Below are 17,112 nucleotides of genomic sequence, written 5' to 3'. Positions count from 1 at the left end.
GTCCGATGCACTCGCAGTGCTATTCTGGCCAGATCTGGCCGTGTACCGAGTTCCTAACACTGCATTGGATGAGAGCGATACACACAGACCGAAGCTTTAGCTTCGCGTGGTATCATCTCGCTGAGGATGTAAAGTAGTGTGTCTTGAATTTACATGAGTTATCATGGTAGAAAATGGTTGCACTCCGCCGGCTGGAAGTAGTGAACCGATGTCGTGTCCAAAGAACGGATCATTCACCAAAGACATTGTTACCCAGATTCTAAGTAATAACTATCAGCTTTCGCTTTGTTGGGGTGGCTGCAATATCTGGAAGGTTGAAATCAGAGGCCGTACTGATACGGTACCCCTGTATCACGTGTGTCGTGATCGCTCACGCTCACGATGATCTGCTCAGAGTCAACGCTGAACTTGAACCGCGCTTTGTATTCTACCCATGTCGTCGGCCAAAGCAAGCACATCTGCAGCGCCATCGTCGGCACCTGTTGCCCATAACGCGCTACCACCACCTACGGCGCCATCAGCCGGACGGTCATCGCGAATCGCTCCTCATTCACATATCAAAGGCCTAGGGTTGACCTCAGAGGGATTCGCCAATGCTGATAGCGCGGGATTCATCGGACAGACAACTGCTCGCGAGGTGCGTTAAACCACATCCATAAATCTCGTCGTGGTTCTGATGCCCAAGCGTCCTGGAAGGCATGCGGAGTCGTAGTCGATCTCATCAAATCCCGAAGGTTTTCAGGACGCGCTCTTTTGCTAGTTGGTGCCCCAGGAACTGGAAAAACGGCCCTTGCGCTCGCTGTTTCCCATGAACTGGGATCAAAAGTACCGTTTTGTCCCATGGTTGGATCTGAAGTGTATAGTACCGAGGTGAAAAAGACGGAAGTCCTGGCCGAGGTGTTTCGAAGAGCCATAGGTGGGTGGCTATTTCATATCTCATTAACCTCTTGCTTCATCGGTACACATTTTTCTGCCTATCGGCCAGCCTACTCAAAGAGTTTAAACTCCCCTCCGTGACATATGGTCGCATGATTCGTTCTGCTCTCACATTGGAGCTACGTCGGGTTGCCATCCGATTATTTGATGTCAGGTGCGAATTGGGTTGACTTGAAACTCAAAACGGCATTGCAGAGACACTTCTCCCATTCAAATTAGTCTCGCCCGAGAGTGTAGACCGTCAGCTGACCGTTTATGGACAGGCTTGCGGATAAAAGAGACGAAAGAAGTCTACGAAGGCGAAGTCACAGAACTGACGCCAACGGAATCCGAGAACCCGCTCAACGGATATGGTAAAACCGTTTCGCATGTTGTTGTGGGCCTCAAGACGGTCAAAGGAACAAAACAGCTCCGATTAGATCCCAGTATCTACGAAGCCATTCTGAAAGAAAAAATAGTCGTCGGAGACGTTATCTATGTCGAAGCAAACACCGGTGCAGTCAAGGTGAGCCGTAATGTTTAGTGGCGCCGTTCCCAGTGCGCTCACGCCCCTGCCACAGCGTGTCGGACGATCAGATGCCTATGCTTCATCATATGACCTTGAATCTGAAACCTACGTCCCCCTTCCAAAAGGCGATGTGCACAAGCGGAAAGAGCTGGTCCAGGACGTTACGTTAGGGGATCTCGACGCTGCAAATGCTCGCCCCCAAGGAGGTCAAGACATTATGAGCGTGATGGGGAGCCTGGTGAAGAGTGGCCGGACCGAAGTCACGGAGAAACTAAGGCGCGAGGTTAATAAGGTGGTGAAAGGCTACGTTGATCAGGGGGTGGCAGAAGTGGTCCCTGGGGTAGTTTTCATTGATGAGGTATCGTCTTCTTCCATTCAGTGTCGGACGACTGCGGGATTAATCTCTGGTCCTTGTCTTCTCATGGTAGGTGCACATGCTCGATATCGAATGCTTCACGTATTTGAATGCACTACTCGAGTCCCCGATGGCTCCAACTGTCATACTAGCTACTAACAGAGGGAACTCCCTTGTGAGAGGCACCACAGATATAGTCTCGCCTCATGGAATCCCCGTTGATTTACTCGATCGGTAAGATTAAACGTCTTGTACTGTTGACCCGGTGGTTGATTCTTTGATTAGATGTATGATTGTGAAAACAGACAGCTATACCCGTGATCAGGTTGGCAAGGTGGTGCAGCTGCGGGCAATCGTCGAAGGGCTGAAACTTGGACCCGGGGTGGTGGACAAGCTGGCTGAAGACGGCGAACGAAGCTCCCTTCGGTATGGACCTCCATTATTACCGCTTGATCTTCGCCTGCTGACCTTCTTAACCATAATAATGTAGCTATGCTCTGCAGCTGCTAACGCCGGCGTCGATTCTGGCGACTCTTGCTGGTCGCAGCCAAATAGAAGTTGAAGACATCGGTGAGATGGGCGAACTATTCCTGGATGCGAAGACGTCGGCCAGCATGATCGGTCGAGAGGGAGGCTTCGACGGCGGAGGGAAGATGCTATAGATAGGACGATGCCGATTTCTGATCCCTGCTGTGAGTTCTGCCATATCCTCCGCAAAATCTTGTCCACCCCACGTGTCATCTACTGAGTAAATAGCTCGAAAAGTAATGTATTAGATCATCAGTTACAGCTACTCACTCGCTAGTCAATGCCATCGGTCGATTCACTGCGCGCATGACATAGCTTAAATTCGGACCTTATAGTTTCAGTAAATTCCGGATCATCTATCCTCTTATCTATCCTCGCCGCAATACTGTTTCGAATTCATACCCACAGCCGCATCGACTCGTGAACGCCTGGAAAGTGGTCATTCGGTTTTATATTCTTACCGGTGCATCTTTTGGGCGGCGAGTATGAATTTCCTAATGTAACGCGAGCGCGAGGTGGTCTAATTGTGGTTTCATTGTCACAAGATACATCGTGAGTAAGTTAGTTCTGTCCCTTCGCGTCCCTGGGTAGTAAGTTTCCAGCTGCTAATCAGTGACGAAGTGATCTGGCTCGTGCGCAAAATTCAGGGCGGAGGGACGGATGCAACTTAATGGCTACCAGCGGCTCTGTTGATTGTCCGATAAGTTTTTCTGACATTATTCGGAATTCCCCTTCGTCATTTAAGGTTATCGCGAAGCTACGTTACAACATTCGGTGTGTTGGTGAGTTCTCTCGGCAACCGGTCATCTGCCTTCCCATGCTGACTTCCCCACACGCCCTTAGTTGCCGTTTAAGCCCAAGCATCCTGCCTTCTCCGCAATGCTTCCGCGAAATACACGCTGGTGTCCCCGGGTGACGAACTCTCTTAAACAGACTGTCCAGCGTGAGCAATCAATTGGACATCTGCCGTTATCGTCGTGGGCCTGCAGGCGACGGAATTATGCGATGGCGTGGTTTGTGGCACTGTATGGGTCTTGGGACTAGTTTGCAGTCTAAGACTCTACCTCGCACCCGATCTCGGGACCTAGTGTAGGCACCTGGACAACTCTCTATGTCCTCGTGCCGGATCGCTAGAGTCTCACGCAGTCTCACACCTCTCAATCGTTTGAAGTGTCCCTTCTGGCATCAAAGCCCAAACGATGACAAACCTGATGGTGCGGGATTCTGAGGAGTCCCATGCCCCAAGCGATCCAGTCGCACACACCCCAACGGTGGTGGACTGCATTCAAACGTTCGTCTTTTCTACCCCAGATTTATCATCGAACTTCACGGCTCACGTTCGTAGATGCTGTTTATTTCAAGTCTCAGAGGCGCCGCTGCTTCTTTTATACAGGACTAGTCCGCTGTAAATTGCAAGTAAATCGTTCATTGTGACGATTTTGATAATTCGTCACAATCTGGGTTTCAGGTTTTTAACAGGCTTTTGCCTCGTCGCGTATCGTCAGAACAGGTCTCCGGCCCTTGGCTTCCTTAATCTGAGGGGATCGTGGACGGATCGCTATCTCCAGGGCGATGCCGTAAGTGGGTCAATGTGCGTCTATTGCCTAAAAGCGACTAAGGTGATTTCGTTGATCTGTGACTGTCGTAGTACCCAAGCCAGGGCCCATGGTCAAACGCTTCTCGAGCACACTGCGCTACATCCCGAAGATCAGTTTCCCGAGTATATAAAGCCTATGTCAAATACGGTTCTCCTCACCAATACCCTCTCAAACCAGGGCACCCAACCAGTCCGCTCCTCCCGCCTACCCTTTCCCAACGATGCAGGCCGTTTCACCAGACAACGTCTACACCTTGGAGGACCGCACCGCCCTCATCTCGTCGTCCGACTTCGATGACATCTACGACAGACTATTCTTGCGCGTATCTCGCCCAACAAAAGCCACTTCCACCATGATATACAAGATGAAACATCGCTCGTCGCGTCATCGAGACTCGCAACCACTGACTGCGGAGCCGATAGTCGTACTAGACTTCGCGCCAGATGAATCGCTAGGCAACATTTCATTTCCCAAGGCGAAAGTAACCGTCCCAATGGCACGTTATCTGCGCAAGACGTCTCTATTCGGAGGGTACGTATCAGGCACGACATCGCTATTTATGTAGGCCCTGATGGACTTGCTATTAGATCTCTGTCCAGGAAGTTTATTGGTTCTGATGGGAGAGAATACACGTGGAATCGGGGCTGCGTGCAGGGCCAGGAGTGGACTGTAAGGTTTTCCTACCTCATGGTGGCCGATTCACATACTAATTGTTAACAGTGCACCACAGAGAACTTCCTTGTCGCACACTACGACCTAAAACCGCCACAGCAGCGGGTCTATGGCACGTCGGGAAATACGTTGAAGATTTACCAGCCCTTCTTCCCTCTCGCTGTTGGTAAGCATCGCGCCATCAATATGCCTTCGCCCCATGACTCATTGTCTTTGTAGAAATAGTAGCGTCGCTTACAATTATGCGGCATATCGCGCAATTCAATCTATAGTCTTGGACGTAGGTATAGGCCTTTCGAGCCTACATCCTTTAATATGGCACCATGCATCCAGGACACTCATCCGCCCCAGGGTGCATTAATAAGGATTATCGTACACTACATACCACGTTATCAAAATACTGTATACTACCGTCTCCCGTCGATCCCCGACCCTTTTGTGCATGCGTACTACGCGACGCGTATATGATGAAGCAGACTTAGCGAGATACTTCTTGACGGATTAGGCTGTGATCGCTCCAACAGATAAGATATCATCGAATGGATGCAGACACTCGAATCGACCATAGGCTTTCCGTAGCTTGCGGTAACTTCGTCTGCTGACCTCCGTACTTCCAGGTGTCTCGTGCGGCTTGGTACCGAATTATATTGACTTCGTTCCAATTGTGGTATATTTAACCAAGTCATGTAAAGGCACAGTACTAAAAGTACATTAGTGCTGAAAGAGATGATTCGGGCCACGAAGGGCCTATTACCGAACTTCGACAATGCTCCTTGGAGTCTGAAATGGAGGTCGCGCGTCGCCGGAGAGAGAAAGCAGTTAGATTATGCGGGGTGCACGTTAGCTGTCCAATGATGGTAACTGGTCGGAATTGCGACGCCCCGATGCGTTCACAGCACATATTTGGCGCAAAGCGCGCTTGTGAGATAAGGAAGAATGATCAAGTCGCCTTCGAAGCGTGAAGGTCGGATAAAACAGGACCCTGCCTAACGTGGCTCCCTGCTTAAAATGGGGATCTATGGGGGGAAGAGGCCAATGACTTTCATTCCCAGCTCATACCAAATGACGGTGTTGATGATGAGATGCTGAGATGATGAATATAGAGACTCACGGTGCGATCATCGTGCCTTCGTCAAGCAACGCAAGGGGTATAGAAGGACGTCCACGAATTCTTCCGGTCGGATACTCCAACGGCCCAGGAAACCGATTTACAAGCTACGCAGGTTGTCGTTATTCGGATGAGGCGGTGACGGGATGATGCAACAAGAATCATGCGTCCCCAGTGCTGGTGACCAGACCGCCCTAAGGCTGATAGCTCTATACGTATATCTTGAAGGTAAATGTAGGTATGCGTGATCCCTTCTATCGTCGAATGAGATACGAGAACGTATCCAGAGTCCAAGCCGCCCGTGCATAAGCCGTAATGTAAGAAGCCCTCGTGCGCGTCCAGGGAGTAGATACGTCGATGGAAGTACCGTCCATACACTCGAAGAGCGGGCAGAGGCGAGCGAAGGATCAACTTGAGAACTCGTCGCGGCTCCGAGATTTCGCCTCAGCGGCCCATGTCAACTACATACTGTCTCGGATAACGCCCAAGTACTGGCAGCCGTGCCTCTTGAACTAGGTAGACGCTTAAGGGTATTCCTCCCAGGTATGAGCGGTAGAGATAATAAGCAGAATGTCATAGGGGGTTGTCATTGGCACTCGGAGCCAAGGATATACGAGCCGCAGCAAGAGGGGATGATGGCGGGTGGCCGTACGTGCGTTGGTCCGACGGTTAGTCATCGATCATAAAGACCAGTGCCAACAATGGCGCTCGCCAGTGATGAACCCGCTTTGCGAAATATCGAGCTCGCCTTGAGGCCAGATTGGATCTGTTCAGCCGCCAGGACCGTATTTCATGAAGAGTGTATAAGAGAGGGAGCAGACGCGCCGAGTATTGTCGACCGCCACGCGCCCACGTGAGGTGACTGCGCAGAATTTCTGAATTGAATAATAGAACGCGGCGGTAGGTATATAAACCCCCGTTCCGTCATCTCAAAGCATTCCTCACCTTCCTCTCTTCCTTTCCACTTCCATCTCCTCCTGGCCCCCAACATCGCATCGTCGACCCATTGCTAGATCCCTCTGAAGGAAGACCACAACACTAGAGATTGATCTGACCTCTCGCCCCGTTCGCCCTCCCGGACAGCCCTTTCGCCGTCTCATCGTCCGTGACTCCCGGCCAATCCGCTGGGTTGGGGTGCTGTTCCTTGGGCGGTGCTGCGAGTGCTTTGGGTGTTCGTGTCCGCCGATGGCCTATGGTGTGAGCAGCGGCCAGGGTATGATAGACGCATGACGTGCCTTCGAGATCAGCCTCTACTGATACCCGGTACGGCTGATTCTCGTCTCGCGAAGGCGTGGTCGACGGTAGAGGGTCCACCTAGGCGTCATAGGCGGCAACGTCCGGGGGAGTAAGAACCAAGGGAGCAAGTTAACAATCTTGGTACGTCAATCGGTCCTTCTTTGGGATCTCGCCGGGGTGGACCTCCGTCTCTGCTTGATCCGACCCAGAAATCCGCGCCAGTGATGACCCAGGCATATGAGGGCTAGTACGGGCATGGGTGGCGAGGGCGAGGCGACCCCACCTGAGGCGAGCTTCTACGCGTTTGGGTCATGAGTTCAAGAAGCGATTCCGACATTCACCGCTCACCTTCTCGTTCTGGACGAGTCGCCGGCATCGTTGGAGCGAGGACTATGCCTTGTCGAGAGTCAAAAGGAGCGTTGCTCCCCGGTGAGTACTTTGCTTCCCTCACATGAACAAGTTACTGATCCCTTCCTTTGTTTGGTATTCTACACGGAGTTACCTTTGATTTGTCGTATTGTAGTGTTACTAGTAGGAATGAAATCGTTTGTTTTCTAATCAAACTCTGCGAGATGATCGTCATTTTTTCCTTCAGAGTGAGGCTCTAACATCAGAGCGAATCACGGACTCACCGTTATCTGACAATGAGCGACAACTCAGAACTGTCGTCGAAGTTCGAAGTTTAGTCTAAACTTGGCGCAAACGTAGAGGTTCAATTGGATACGAGCGCTTAACACTCTTACGTTTCAACCATGATCCAGAAACTTTGCTGGCTCGAAAAGCCCATCTTTTACTAACAGATCATAAATTAATTACAGTATGTGGCGAGGGAGAACCCGGTTCGTAGACGCAATGTTGACGACACCCAGCTGTGCACCTCGCCATTGGACATCATTCAAATTCCGTAGAGGAAGTCACTCACCGGGGAGCTTAGCCCGCCTGCTCCATCTTCATCAAGCGCGTATATCCTCTCTCCTAGCTACGTATTGGAATGGCAATAACGCGACTACATTTCACTGTACTTGGGACATACTGGCGCCCAATAGCCCAACTATTCAGAGCGCACGAACGTCCAAAGACTAGGTTAGTTCAACAGGGGGTCCTCACTACCACCAGCACCGCTTCATGACACTCTCAGTGATTTATTGGGATTGCTTGATGCACGACAAAGGCGTTGTATGCCCGGTGTGTACTCCCGCCCAATTCCTCCCCTTCAGAAGCCCACTATGATGATCGACAGATACTTGTAGGGTAGCTTTGGGTGTGGGACTCGTAGCAAAGACCTAGCAAGGCAGTGAAGCTAGTGACGTCTCACACCACCTTCATGAAATATTCAGATTCGAGTACCACCCGCCTGATACGCGCCGCAATGTTCTCGGCCACCACTCAGTGCTACGAATGTAGTGGGAACCTTATACCGAACATGTGTTATAACAAGGGATAATGTCGAGCATCCGACACGTAGCAATAGATCTGCCATCGTGAAGACTCACCAAACGTACGTACAACCCCATACAGCACGCATTGCCTTCGACTGCGGGGATAGCCACGCCCCCGAGCGTAGTCTTCTCGGATCAGGGCCTTCAAATCCCCCCAGATCCATCTCCCGGACGACTAACTTATAAGTAGGTCATATGGTCGAGGATTTCCTACCAAATCACAATGCTCAGCAACAAGGCCTTCATAGGGCTTGTCTCACTGGGAGCTACCTTCCTCACCAACGTTCTCGCTCAGGACGCTTCCCAAGATGGTTTCATTTGGGACAAGGCGCGTACATCTCCTTATCTAATTGCATGTTAATCGTAGGCTAATGAAGTTCAAACAGCTCGAGACAAGCACTGAGTTGAAATGGACGGATTGTTACGCACAACTGCAATGCGCACGACTCCAAGTACGTGCCCCAGAATTCCCGTGGAATATCACAGGCGCTGATGCGTATCCAGGTTCCCCTCAATTACTCAGATCCAGAAGGAGACGCAGCGTCGATCGCCGTCACCAGACTCCCTTCACCACTCGCTGGTACAGATGGCTACAAGGGCCCGATTTTGATCATCCCCGGCGGCCCAGGCGGTAGTGGCGTAGAATTGGTGCTAGAGAACGGCGTACTGCTTTCCCAGGTGCTTGGCCCTAACTTCGACTTCGTTTCGTTCGATCCCAGAGGTAATTCTCATACTCTTAGCCTCCATGAGACGCCATTTATGACAATTCACCGTCAGGGGTTGGGAGATCTACACCTCGCGCATCCTTCTTCGATACCGAGGCTCAGAGGCGGTTCTTTGACACGTCTTTCGGCGTCATAAATGCGACAAGCGATGGCCTCGCTCGTATATGGGCGCGCGCGCAGATAACGGGGGCGCTTGCCACACAACATAATCAGAACAATATATTCGAGCACTTCAACACCGAAAGTACGGCGCGGGATATGCTGCGGATCGTTGAAGCGCATGGGCGGAGGAATATACAGGCCTGGGGCTTTTCGTGCGTTCCCATTGTCTCATTCGGCGAATCACAGATTGTCGATGTTTGGATAGGTACGGCACAGTGCTAGGTGCGACGTTCGCCTCCCTGTTCCCAGTGCGTCGACCTGTATGCAGGTATATATGATCCACTGAATCATTCGCGAGGCAGGACCGTATAGACCGGCTTGTCCTCGACGGTATGTTGCGTCTGACGCATCGACGTGGGCATTGACGATCATCTGCTTAGGTGTCCTGGACGCTGAGAGTTACTTCGCTAGTAAGAACCTCCCCCCTAAATATGACCTACTAAGTTCTGTGTAGCCCGTTGGTCTACCAGTTTGCTGGACACAGACAAGACTTTACAAGCGTTCTTCGACAGCTGCTTCGAAGGCGGTCCTGATCTATGTCCCTTCTACGAGTCCTCGCCTGAAGCTATCTCTCGCAAACTAGACGACCTCACACGCACCATCTTCCTGCGCCCAGTCCCGGTCCAAACCAGCATCTCCTACGGACTGGTTGACTACGAGCGGCTGCGGATAACGATCTTCCAAAGCCTGTACACACCTTACGCAACTTTCCCTGTCCTCGCTCAAGGGCTCGCGGATCTCATTAATGGAAACGGGACGGTCCTGTACCAGATTCTCGAGCAACCCGTGTTCGACTGTGCTTGCGGGTCGCCGGCCCCACTAACATCAATTTCGGACGGTGGCACGGCAATCATGTGCACCGATGGTGCAGAAGTACGCGATACGGTTGACGAGTTGGAGCCGTTCGTGCAAGGGTTGTTGAGAGATTCACAATGGGGAGAAGTTTGGGCTAGAATAAGGATTGGATGCTCGTGCGTTGAATCCCTCATGTTACGCTCTGATCATTACTGAGCTGAATGGCTAGGGCGTGGCCGAAGCAGGAAAAGAAACATTTCAAAGGTATACTTACACGATGCAGCGTCGTATGATACCATTCTGAATTGTATGTTTAGGACCATTCTTGGGAAACACCAGCCACCCTATTCTATGGATTGGCAACACCGCGGGTACGCTTTCACACATTAACCTTTCGCCGTCGACAATCTTACCATCCACCTGTAGACCCAGTCACTCCGATTGCGGGGTAAGTCGATTTTCGCAACATAGTATCCATCACGTACGCTTACATCTCCTTCCTCCAGAGCACGCAAAATGGCCAAGGGCTTTCCAGGCTCCGTTGTCTTAACGCAGGATTCACCTGGGGTATGTCCACTTGCCTTCTCACCCTCTGAATCTCCAGTAACTCAGTGATCTACAACAGCATTGCTCCATCGCCGCGCCGTCTGTCTGCACTATCGGGTTTGTTAGTGCATACTTCATGAACGGGACACTCCCAGACGAAGGGGTTGTCTGCCCTGTAGTTCAGCCCATCTTCTCTGGTCAGCCAGCAGATATTGGAGGTGGACCCGGCCCTTCGCTACGCTGAGCGGTAGGAGCGCAAGCAGGGGAGAAGGATGGAGATCTTGTTCAAGCTTTAGCACGCCTTCGCCAGAATTTCAAAGTGTCGATTCCTTTCTAGATCAGCAGATTGAATTGGCTCACATGTTTGTCGTACTGGTTGTTCTTGCTCTGAAATTTGACTACTACTTGTAGATGTGGGCCACTGTGCTGTGGCATGTACAGATCCTTAAAAGCCCCTTTGCTGTCCGACTATATGCAATCAATAAACATACTGCCACCAGTTATGTTGCTTCTGTGTATAGGGCAATTGAAGCTTCTCTATCATGTAGTGTTAATAAGCCAGACACCTCTGATCCCTCCTATGTGAAAACATTGGTGTCTGTTACTCTTTCATATGTCCATGTACCTGGCTGTCCAATGTGAAGCTCCAAAGTTAGTATGTATTGATCCTCACCCCCTAGCTTGTCTGTTAGAGGCACAGGCAAGAGGAGTACATGGGACTTGGCCTCAGCTTTGATGCTGTGCCCTTCTGGTCTTGTGGTGTCCCGATTTCAGAGAGAGCATGGGTGAAAGGCGGTGTAAAGGGACACTCCTATTTTCTCCTATCCCCCTGTCCCTATCCCTTCCCCCTCATTCCTTTCTCTTTCCCTTCAATCCACAGACTCTTATTTACCTTCCCTTTTTTTCACTCCCTTTCCTGTAAGGGCAACCTCAAGATGGCCGCACAGTGCGAGCCTAGCAGAGGGAGAATCTAGCAGAGGGAGAATCCAAAGATAATGAATAAGACTAACTACAATACATGAGAGGGCTGCTCACCTAGCAGAGGGAGAATCCAAAGAGAACAGGATAAGGATTCTCCATGCTAGGAAGCGAAGTATATACTGTAGTAGCGTGAGAGGAATGCAGGATAACTGTACAGTACACCAGCCACAAGTCCGAGCGAATATCACGAGGTACAAGGAAATATGTGATAATGAAGTGGAGGGTAAATGCACAGGAGTCATGCCAGCGACTTGGGGAAGTAAGGGCAAAGGGTAATGAAGTGGGGAAAGAGGATAGAGGTAAACCAGACGAGCCTCGAAGAGTATAGACGAGTCCGAGCGAGTCCGAAGTGTCCGAAGTGAGTCCGAGCATGTCCAAAGTGCGGGAAGACTCTGGAGTCACCGGACGCGGCTCGGATGCGAAAGGAGTGGGGGGAAAGGGAGTGGAGAGGAGAGGGAGCGAAAAGGAACGAAGGGGAACGAAGGGAATGTAGGTAAGAGTCCATGGGATGAAGGAAAGGAGAGAGGAGTGTCCCCTTACATTTCCCTTCTACCCACTCTCCTTGTGTCCGGGTTGTGTCTGACAGATCCAAAGCATTCCCGCATTCTGGACTTGTTCAGGCTTGCTTGGACTTGTACATACACTTCGGGGCTCATCCAGATGACCTCTACACTCATTCCCTGCTTCATTACTTCCCATTCCCACTTTCCCAGGTCACTGGCATGACTCCTGTACATCCCCCTCCACTTTATTATCACATGTGATGGTTCAACATTCCTTTCTTTCTATTTTACTATTCTTTTCCTTATCTTATCAGACACATAGTGTATCATGCAAGCATGATTACCTACTTACAATATTCTGCTTACACCATTCAGGCCATATTACTAATAGCTTCAGTCAGCACCTCACTGTTACTGCATGGGCGCAGTCGACAAATGTCATAACACATGTAGCTGAAGTAATCATTCCATGGAAAGCAGGCAGGATGCAGCATGTAACTAGACATGAGGACATAGCATGTATCATAGTATATGAGTGTCCTAATAAACACCCAGAGACGTTAACTTGTTCTCTTGGGAATACTGCTAGTATTAGCACCTATGTGTACAGTTACCCTTCACCCCTCCCACACTACTACAGTATATATTTTGCATCCTAGCATGAAGAATCCTATCTTGTTCTCTTTGGCTGGATGCATTGGACATCAACCTTGAGGTGGAGGGGGAATGTACCGGAGTTGTGCCAGCAACATGGGGAAGTGGGAACAGGAAGTAATGAAGTGGGGAAGGGTGTAAAGGTCGTCCAGATGAGCCCAGAAGTGTAGGAATGAGTCCGAGCAAGTCTGAGTGAGTTCAGACTGCAGGAACACTTTGGAGTCATTGCATATGACCCAGATGCAAGGGGAAGTGGGTGGAAGGGAAATGAAAGGGAAAGGAAACAAGGGAAATGTAAATCAGAGTCTGTGGAAAGAAAGGAAAGAGAAAGGAACAAAGGGGAAAGGATAGAGACAGGGGAAATAGGAGAAAATAGGAGTGTTCCCTTACAGCTAGTCCTGGGAGTACCAGGGGGTGTAGCTTCTATCTGTCTGGGAGTACTAGGTACTTTAAACTGAGGGGACTGTACTGACTGTCAGAATTTACTGACACATTATGTCATCCAGGGTAGTTCTCTGAATTGATGCTTGGCAACCTCTTTCCTCAGTTTGCATCCTGTTGCAATACTGAGAACTTTGTGTTAGATTCAAAACTGACAGTGTAGGTATGCCGCCGGTTATGAGTGTGGAAGCGAGGGTGGAGGGAGGTGCTCCAAAAGACGGAACAAGGTCATGAGGTCGTAGAGGACAAGAGGCGTGGAGGAAGAGAGGCGTGAGAGGACGTGAAGAGACAAGGCCCACTAAACGCCATGTGCACTAGTGGACTTGGAATCAAACTCGCAGAGAGGTAACTGGAGTTTATTAGTGTAGTACCAGGCTTTATATATACACTAGCTATACGCAATAATGTAATATGAGGCAAGACATCCTTGTTTCAATATAAGTAAAATGTAAGGTAAAGGATACCTAAGAAACCTGACCAGCACTTATCTAGCCGGTGCGCAGCAACTCGTGTCGAGTGCTCCAGCCGTTGTAGTGGGAAGTAAACGTAAGGTGCTTTCGTCGACGATAGATCGTGTATCCGACGTTGGTTGGATCGCCAACCCTACAACAGGTAGTTACACTGCGTGTTTTGGAATCTATGATATTGAAAGGCTTTCCTTGGCTTCCATTTGGTCAACAACGAAGCAATGGCTGACACAAGCAAGGTATTTTCAGGTGCCAGCAACAACTATCTAGTAAGCACTAGTACATACCCACCTTTGGAAGGAGATACACCATCTCGGTGCTGTCCCCTGGGCTTCTTGTTGAGATATCAAGCAGATGCCATATAGGCACCAGCCTATGACCCTGAAACTGTAAACATCCAACATGTATGTTCATTGTCGCATCTCAGTATTCTACCATATACTGAGATGTGAGTACTTATGTCTATCCTCATGCATTCATTTACTCATTGTGACGCGAGCGTGAAGGTCATGGCACACATTGAGGCAGTCCAGTAGCTGATAGGGATAACGCTTGTTGGAGTACACTACAGATACAGTACAATAGAGAGGTTTATATACTGTAGCCATAGGGTATAGGGTGTAGTTTAATGGATAGGTGAGAGTAATGGGAGTGTGTGCGTGACAAGCAATGATCTAAGATGTAACGAGAGGTGGACAGGATAGCTAGTAAGTCCGTTGGTGACCGGGCAAAGCCCGGGGTGCTACACTCATCATGTATTAGCTATTGATTAGGTATAGCTATAATACATCAGTATTCTACCCTATTGATTAGATCTCATCCCTCCTCAATTCACTCGGTCTAACACTTCTATCAGATTAGGGGTGCCACAAGTTGGACGTAGATGCCATGAATGACTGTTGATAATAATCTCATTGTCATGGAGCCATCGAAGTAATGATAAGAAAGACAAAAGAGCAAGAAATGCGAACACGGAAAAGACAGCCTTCACTTCACATGCTACTTAGAACGGGGTCGGCACTCTAAAATTCTGGCGAAGACGTGCCAAAGCCTGAACAAGATCTTCGTCCTTCGCCTCTGATTCTTCTCCGAAAGCTTGGCGCTTCTGTGGGCCAAGCACACCCCCGATATCCACAGGCTGTCCAGAGAATATGGGCTGAATCACTGAGCAGACGACGCCCTCATCGGGGAGCGTCCCGTTCGCAAAGTAGGCGCGGACAAAGCCGATAGTGCAGACGGACGGCGCGGCAATGGAACAGTGCTGTGTTTAGACTCAGTTAGAGAAATATACTGAGATGAAGGGGGGAGGGGGAGGACATACACCAGGCGAGTCTTGGGTCAAAACGACGGATCCGGGGAAGCCTTTAGCCATCTTGCGTGCTCTGGAAGGAGGAGGATTATGGAGCGTGAGTTAGTGTGACCGAACTTCGAAGAGTGGACTTACCCAGCGATCGGTGTGACTGGGTCTACAGATGAGGGGTAACAAGTCAGTCGAAAGACACGGGTGAGTGGGCTGGAACGTACCAGCAGTATTGCCGATCCACAGAATTGGGTGACTGGTGTTTCCTAGGAATGGTCCTGGACGTTGAATCAACATCACGTCATGGGGTCTCGCAATATGTAGGCATACCTTTGAAATGTCTCTTTTCTTGCTTAGGCCAAGCCCTAGGTGTGCAGTGTCAGCAAAAATCTGAGCGTGACCAGAGAAGGTCAACATACGAGCACCCAATCCTCAGGGAAGCCCAAACTTCTCCCCATTGTGAATCCCTCAGCAACCCTTGCACGAACGGCTCCAACTCGTCAACCGTATCGCGTACCTCCGCACCATCGGTGCACCGGATCGCTGTGCCGCCATCCGCAATCGACGTCAGCGGGGCAGGCGTTCCGCAAGCGCAGTCAAATACGGGTTGTTCGAGAATCTGGTAGAGGACCGTCCCGTTTCCGTGCATGAGGTCCGCGAGACCCTGAGCGAGGCGGGGGAAGTCAGCGTATGGCGAGTACAAGCTCGAAAAGATCGTTATTCGCAGCCGTTCATAGTCGACCAATCCGTAGGAGATGTTTGTTTGGACCGGAACGGGGCGCAGGAAGATCCTTCGAGTTAAGTCGTCTAGTTTGCGGGAGATGGCCTGAGGGGAGGATTCGTAGAAAGGGCATAGGTCGGGGCCACCTTCAAAACAACCGTCAAAGAATGTTTGTAAGGTCTTGTCGGTGTCCAGCAAGTTATTGGACCAAAGGGCTATGCCCAGATCAGTCACTAAACTATATACAGCAAACAGGGAAGCCCTCACTAGCAAAGTAATTCTCGGCGTCGACAACACCTAGGTACGCACTTGTCAATGGCAACGTCGGGCTTATGGGTTACACAACGTACCATCAAGAACAAGACGGTCAATACGATCCTGCATCACGAATAGATCAGGGTGCCCCATACAAAGGGAGCACGGTAACTTACCGGGAACAAGGACGCGAACGTCGCTCCTAGTACTGTGCCGTACCTACATAAGCAGTCATCAGCCTGGCGTAACTGAAGGAGACAATAGGAACGCACGAAAAGCCCCAGTACTGTATATTCTTCAGCCCATGCGCTTCAACGATCCGCAGCATATCCCGTGCCGTGCTCTCGGTGTTGAAGTGCTCGAATATATTGTTTTGATTATGTTGTGTAGCGAGTGCCCCCGTTATCTGCGCCCGCGCCCAGATACGGGCTAGGCCGTCGCTCGTCGCGTTTATCACGTCGAACGATGTATCAAAGAACCGCCGTTGAGCCTCGGTGTCAAAGAAGGATGCACGAGGTGTAGAGCGCCCAATGCCTGACAATGGTTAGTCATGAATAGCGCCCCATCGATGCAGGGGTACGAGAATTACTTACCTCTAGGATCGAAGGAAACAATGTCGAAGTTGGGACCCAGCACCTGTGAGAGCACCGCGCCGTTTTGTGCCATCAATTCCACGCCGCTGCCGCCTGGGCCGCCCGGGTTGATCAAGATTGGGCCCTTGTAGTCAGACGTTTTGGCAAGCGGCGAGGGGAACCTAACTACGGCAATTGACGCAGCATCTCCTTCTGGGTTTGAATAATTAAGAGGAACCTAGAGATGCGTCGGCGCCGGTGATGTTAACGGATTCTAGGCTACGTACTTGGAGTCGGGCGCATTCCAGTTGAGTGTAACAATCCGTCCATTTGAGCTCGGGACTTGTCTTGAGCTGTTTGAAGTCAGTCCACGCACGTTCGGCGCGCAATCAGACGGCGAAATGTACGCGCCTTGTCCCAAATGAGATCATCTTGAGAAGCGTCCTGAGCGAGAACGTTGGCGAACAAGCTAACCCCCAACGAAACAAGCCCTATGAAGGCCTTGCTGCTGAGCATCGTGATTTGGTAGAAAATGTGTATCCATATGTGGCTGCTTATATGTGAGCTCGTCGTCCGGGAAGTGGATCCGAGGTGTGACTCGATGCCGCTC

At 50.5% G+C, this 17,112-nt stretch overlaps 4 protein-coding genes across 4 annotated transcripts; 2 read left to right on the top strand and 2 right to left on the bottom strand.

Annotated features, from left to right (window-relative positions):
* Nucleotides 1-433: 433 nt before the first annotated feature.
* RVB1 (RuvB ATP-dependent DNA helicase pontin) lies at nt 434-4,869 on the top strand (the record flags this gene model as incomplete). The annotated part of the gene is made up of 13 exons (XM_036775234.1): nt 434-637; nt 697-916; nt 1,200-1,441; nt 1,497-1,802; nt 1,873-2,033; nt 2,085-2,225; nt 2,290-2,369; nt 3,807-3,918; nt 3,976-4,047; nt 4,103-4,456; nt 4,513-4,594; nt 4,646-4,763; nt 4,817-4,869. 13 exons carry the CDS (start codon nt 434-436, stop codon nt 4,867-4,869), a joined length of 2,145 nt encoding a protein of 714 aa, XP_036633736.1.
* A 1,874-nt stretch (nt 4,870-6,743) lies between these two features.
* PC9H_005671 (uncharacterized protein) lies at nt 6,744-7,317 on the bottom strand (the record flags this gene model as incomplete). Its single annotated transcript, XM_036775233.1, has 3 exons — nt 6,744-7,019; nt 7,125-7,237; nt 7,290-7,317. 3 exons carry the CDS (start codon nt 7,315-7,317, stop codon nt 6,744-6,746), a joined length of 417 nt encoding a protein of 138 aa, XP_036633735.1.
* A 1,286-nt stretch (nt 7,318-8,603) lies between these two features.
* On the top strand, nt 8,604-10,852 carry PC9H_005670 (uncharacterized protein; the record flags this gene model as incomplete). The annotated part of the gene is made up of 13 exons (XM_036775232.1): nt 8,604-8,663; nt 8,767-8,832; nt 8,885-9,101; nt 9,158-9,419; nt 9,473-9,515; nt 9,570-9,597; nt 9,648-9,677; nt 9,722-10,238; nt 10,292-10,326; nt 10,380-10,433; nt 10,489-10,510; nt 10,569-10,629; nt 10,688-10,852. 13 exons carry the CDS (start codon nt 8,604-8,606, stop codon nt 10,850-10,852), a joined length of 1,560 nt encoding a protein of 519 aa, XP_036633734.1.
* A 3,805-nt stretch (nt 10,853-14,657) lies between these two features.
* PC9H_005669 (uncharacterized protein) lies at nt 14,658-16,933 on the bottom strand (the record flags this gene model as incomplete). The annotated part of the gene is made up of 13 exons (XM_036775231.1): nt 14,658-14,915; nt 14,976-15,036; nt 15,099-15,120; nt 15,179-15,232; nt 15,285-15,319; nt 15,374-15,890; nt 15,943-15,972; nt 16,026-16,053; nt 16,107-16,149; nt 16,203-16,464; nt 16,524-16,740; nt 16,790-16,855; nt 16,910-16,933. 13 exons carry the CDS (start codon nt 16,931-16,933, stop codon nt 14,658-14,660), a joined length of 1,617 nt encoding a protein of 538 aa, XP_036633733.1.
* Between the last annotated feature and the right edge of the window lie 179 nt (nt 16,934-17,112).

The sequence above is a fragment of the Pleurotus ostreatus genome (assembly GCF_014466165.1).
Source record: "Pleurotus ostreatus strain PC9 chromosome Unknown scaffold_3, whole genome shotgun sequence".
Lineage (NCBI taxonomy): Eukaryota > Fungi > Basidiomycota > Agaricomycetes > Agaricales > Pleurotaceae > Pleurotus > Pleurotus ostreatus.
This window is presented reverse-complemented; position numbering and strand designations above follow the sequence as displayed.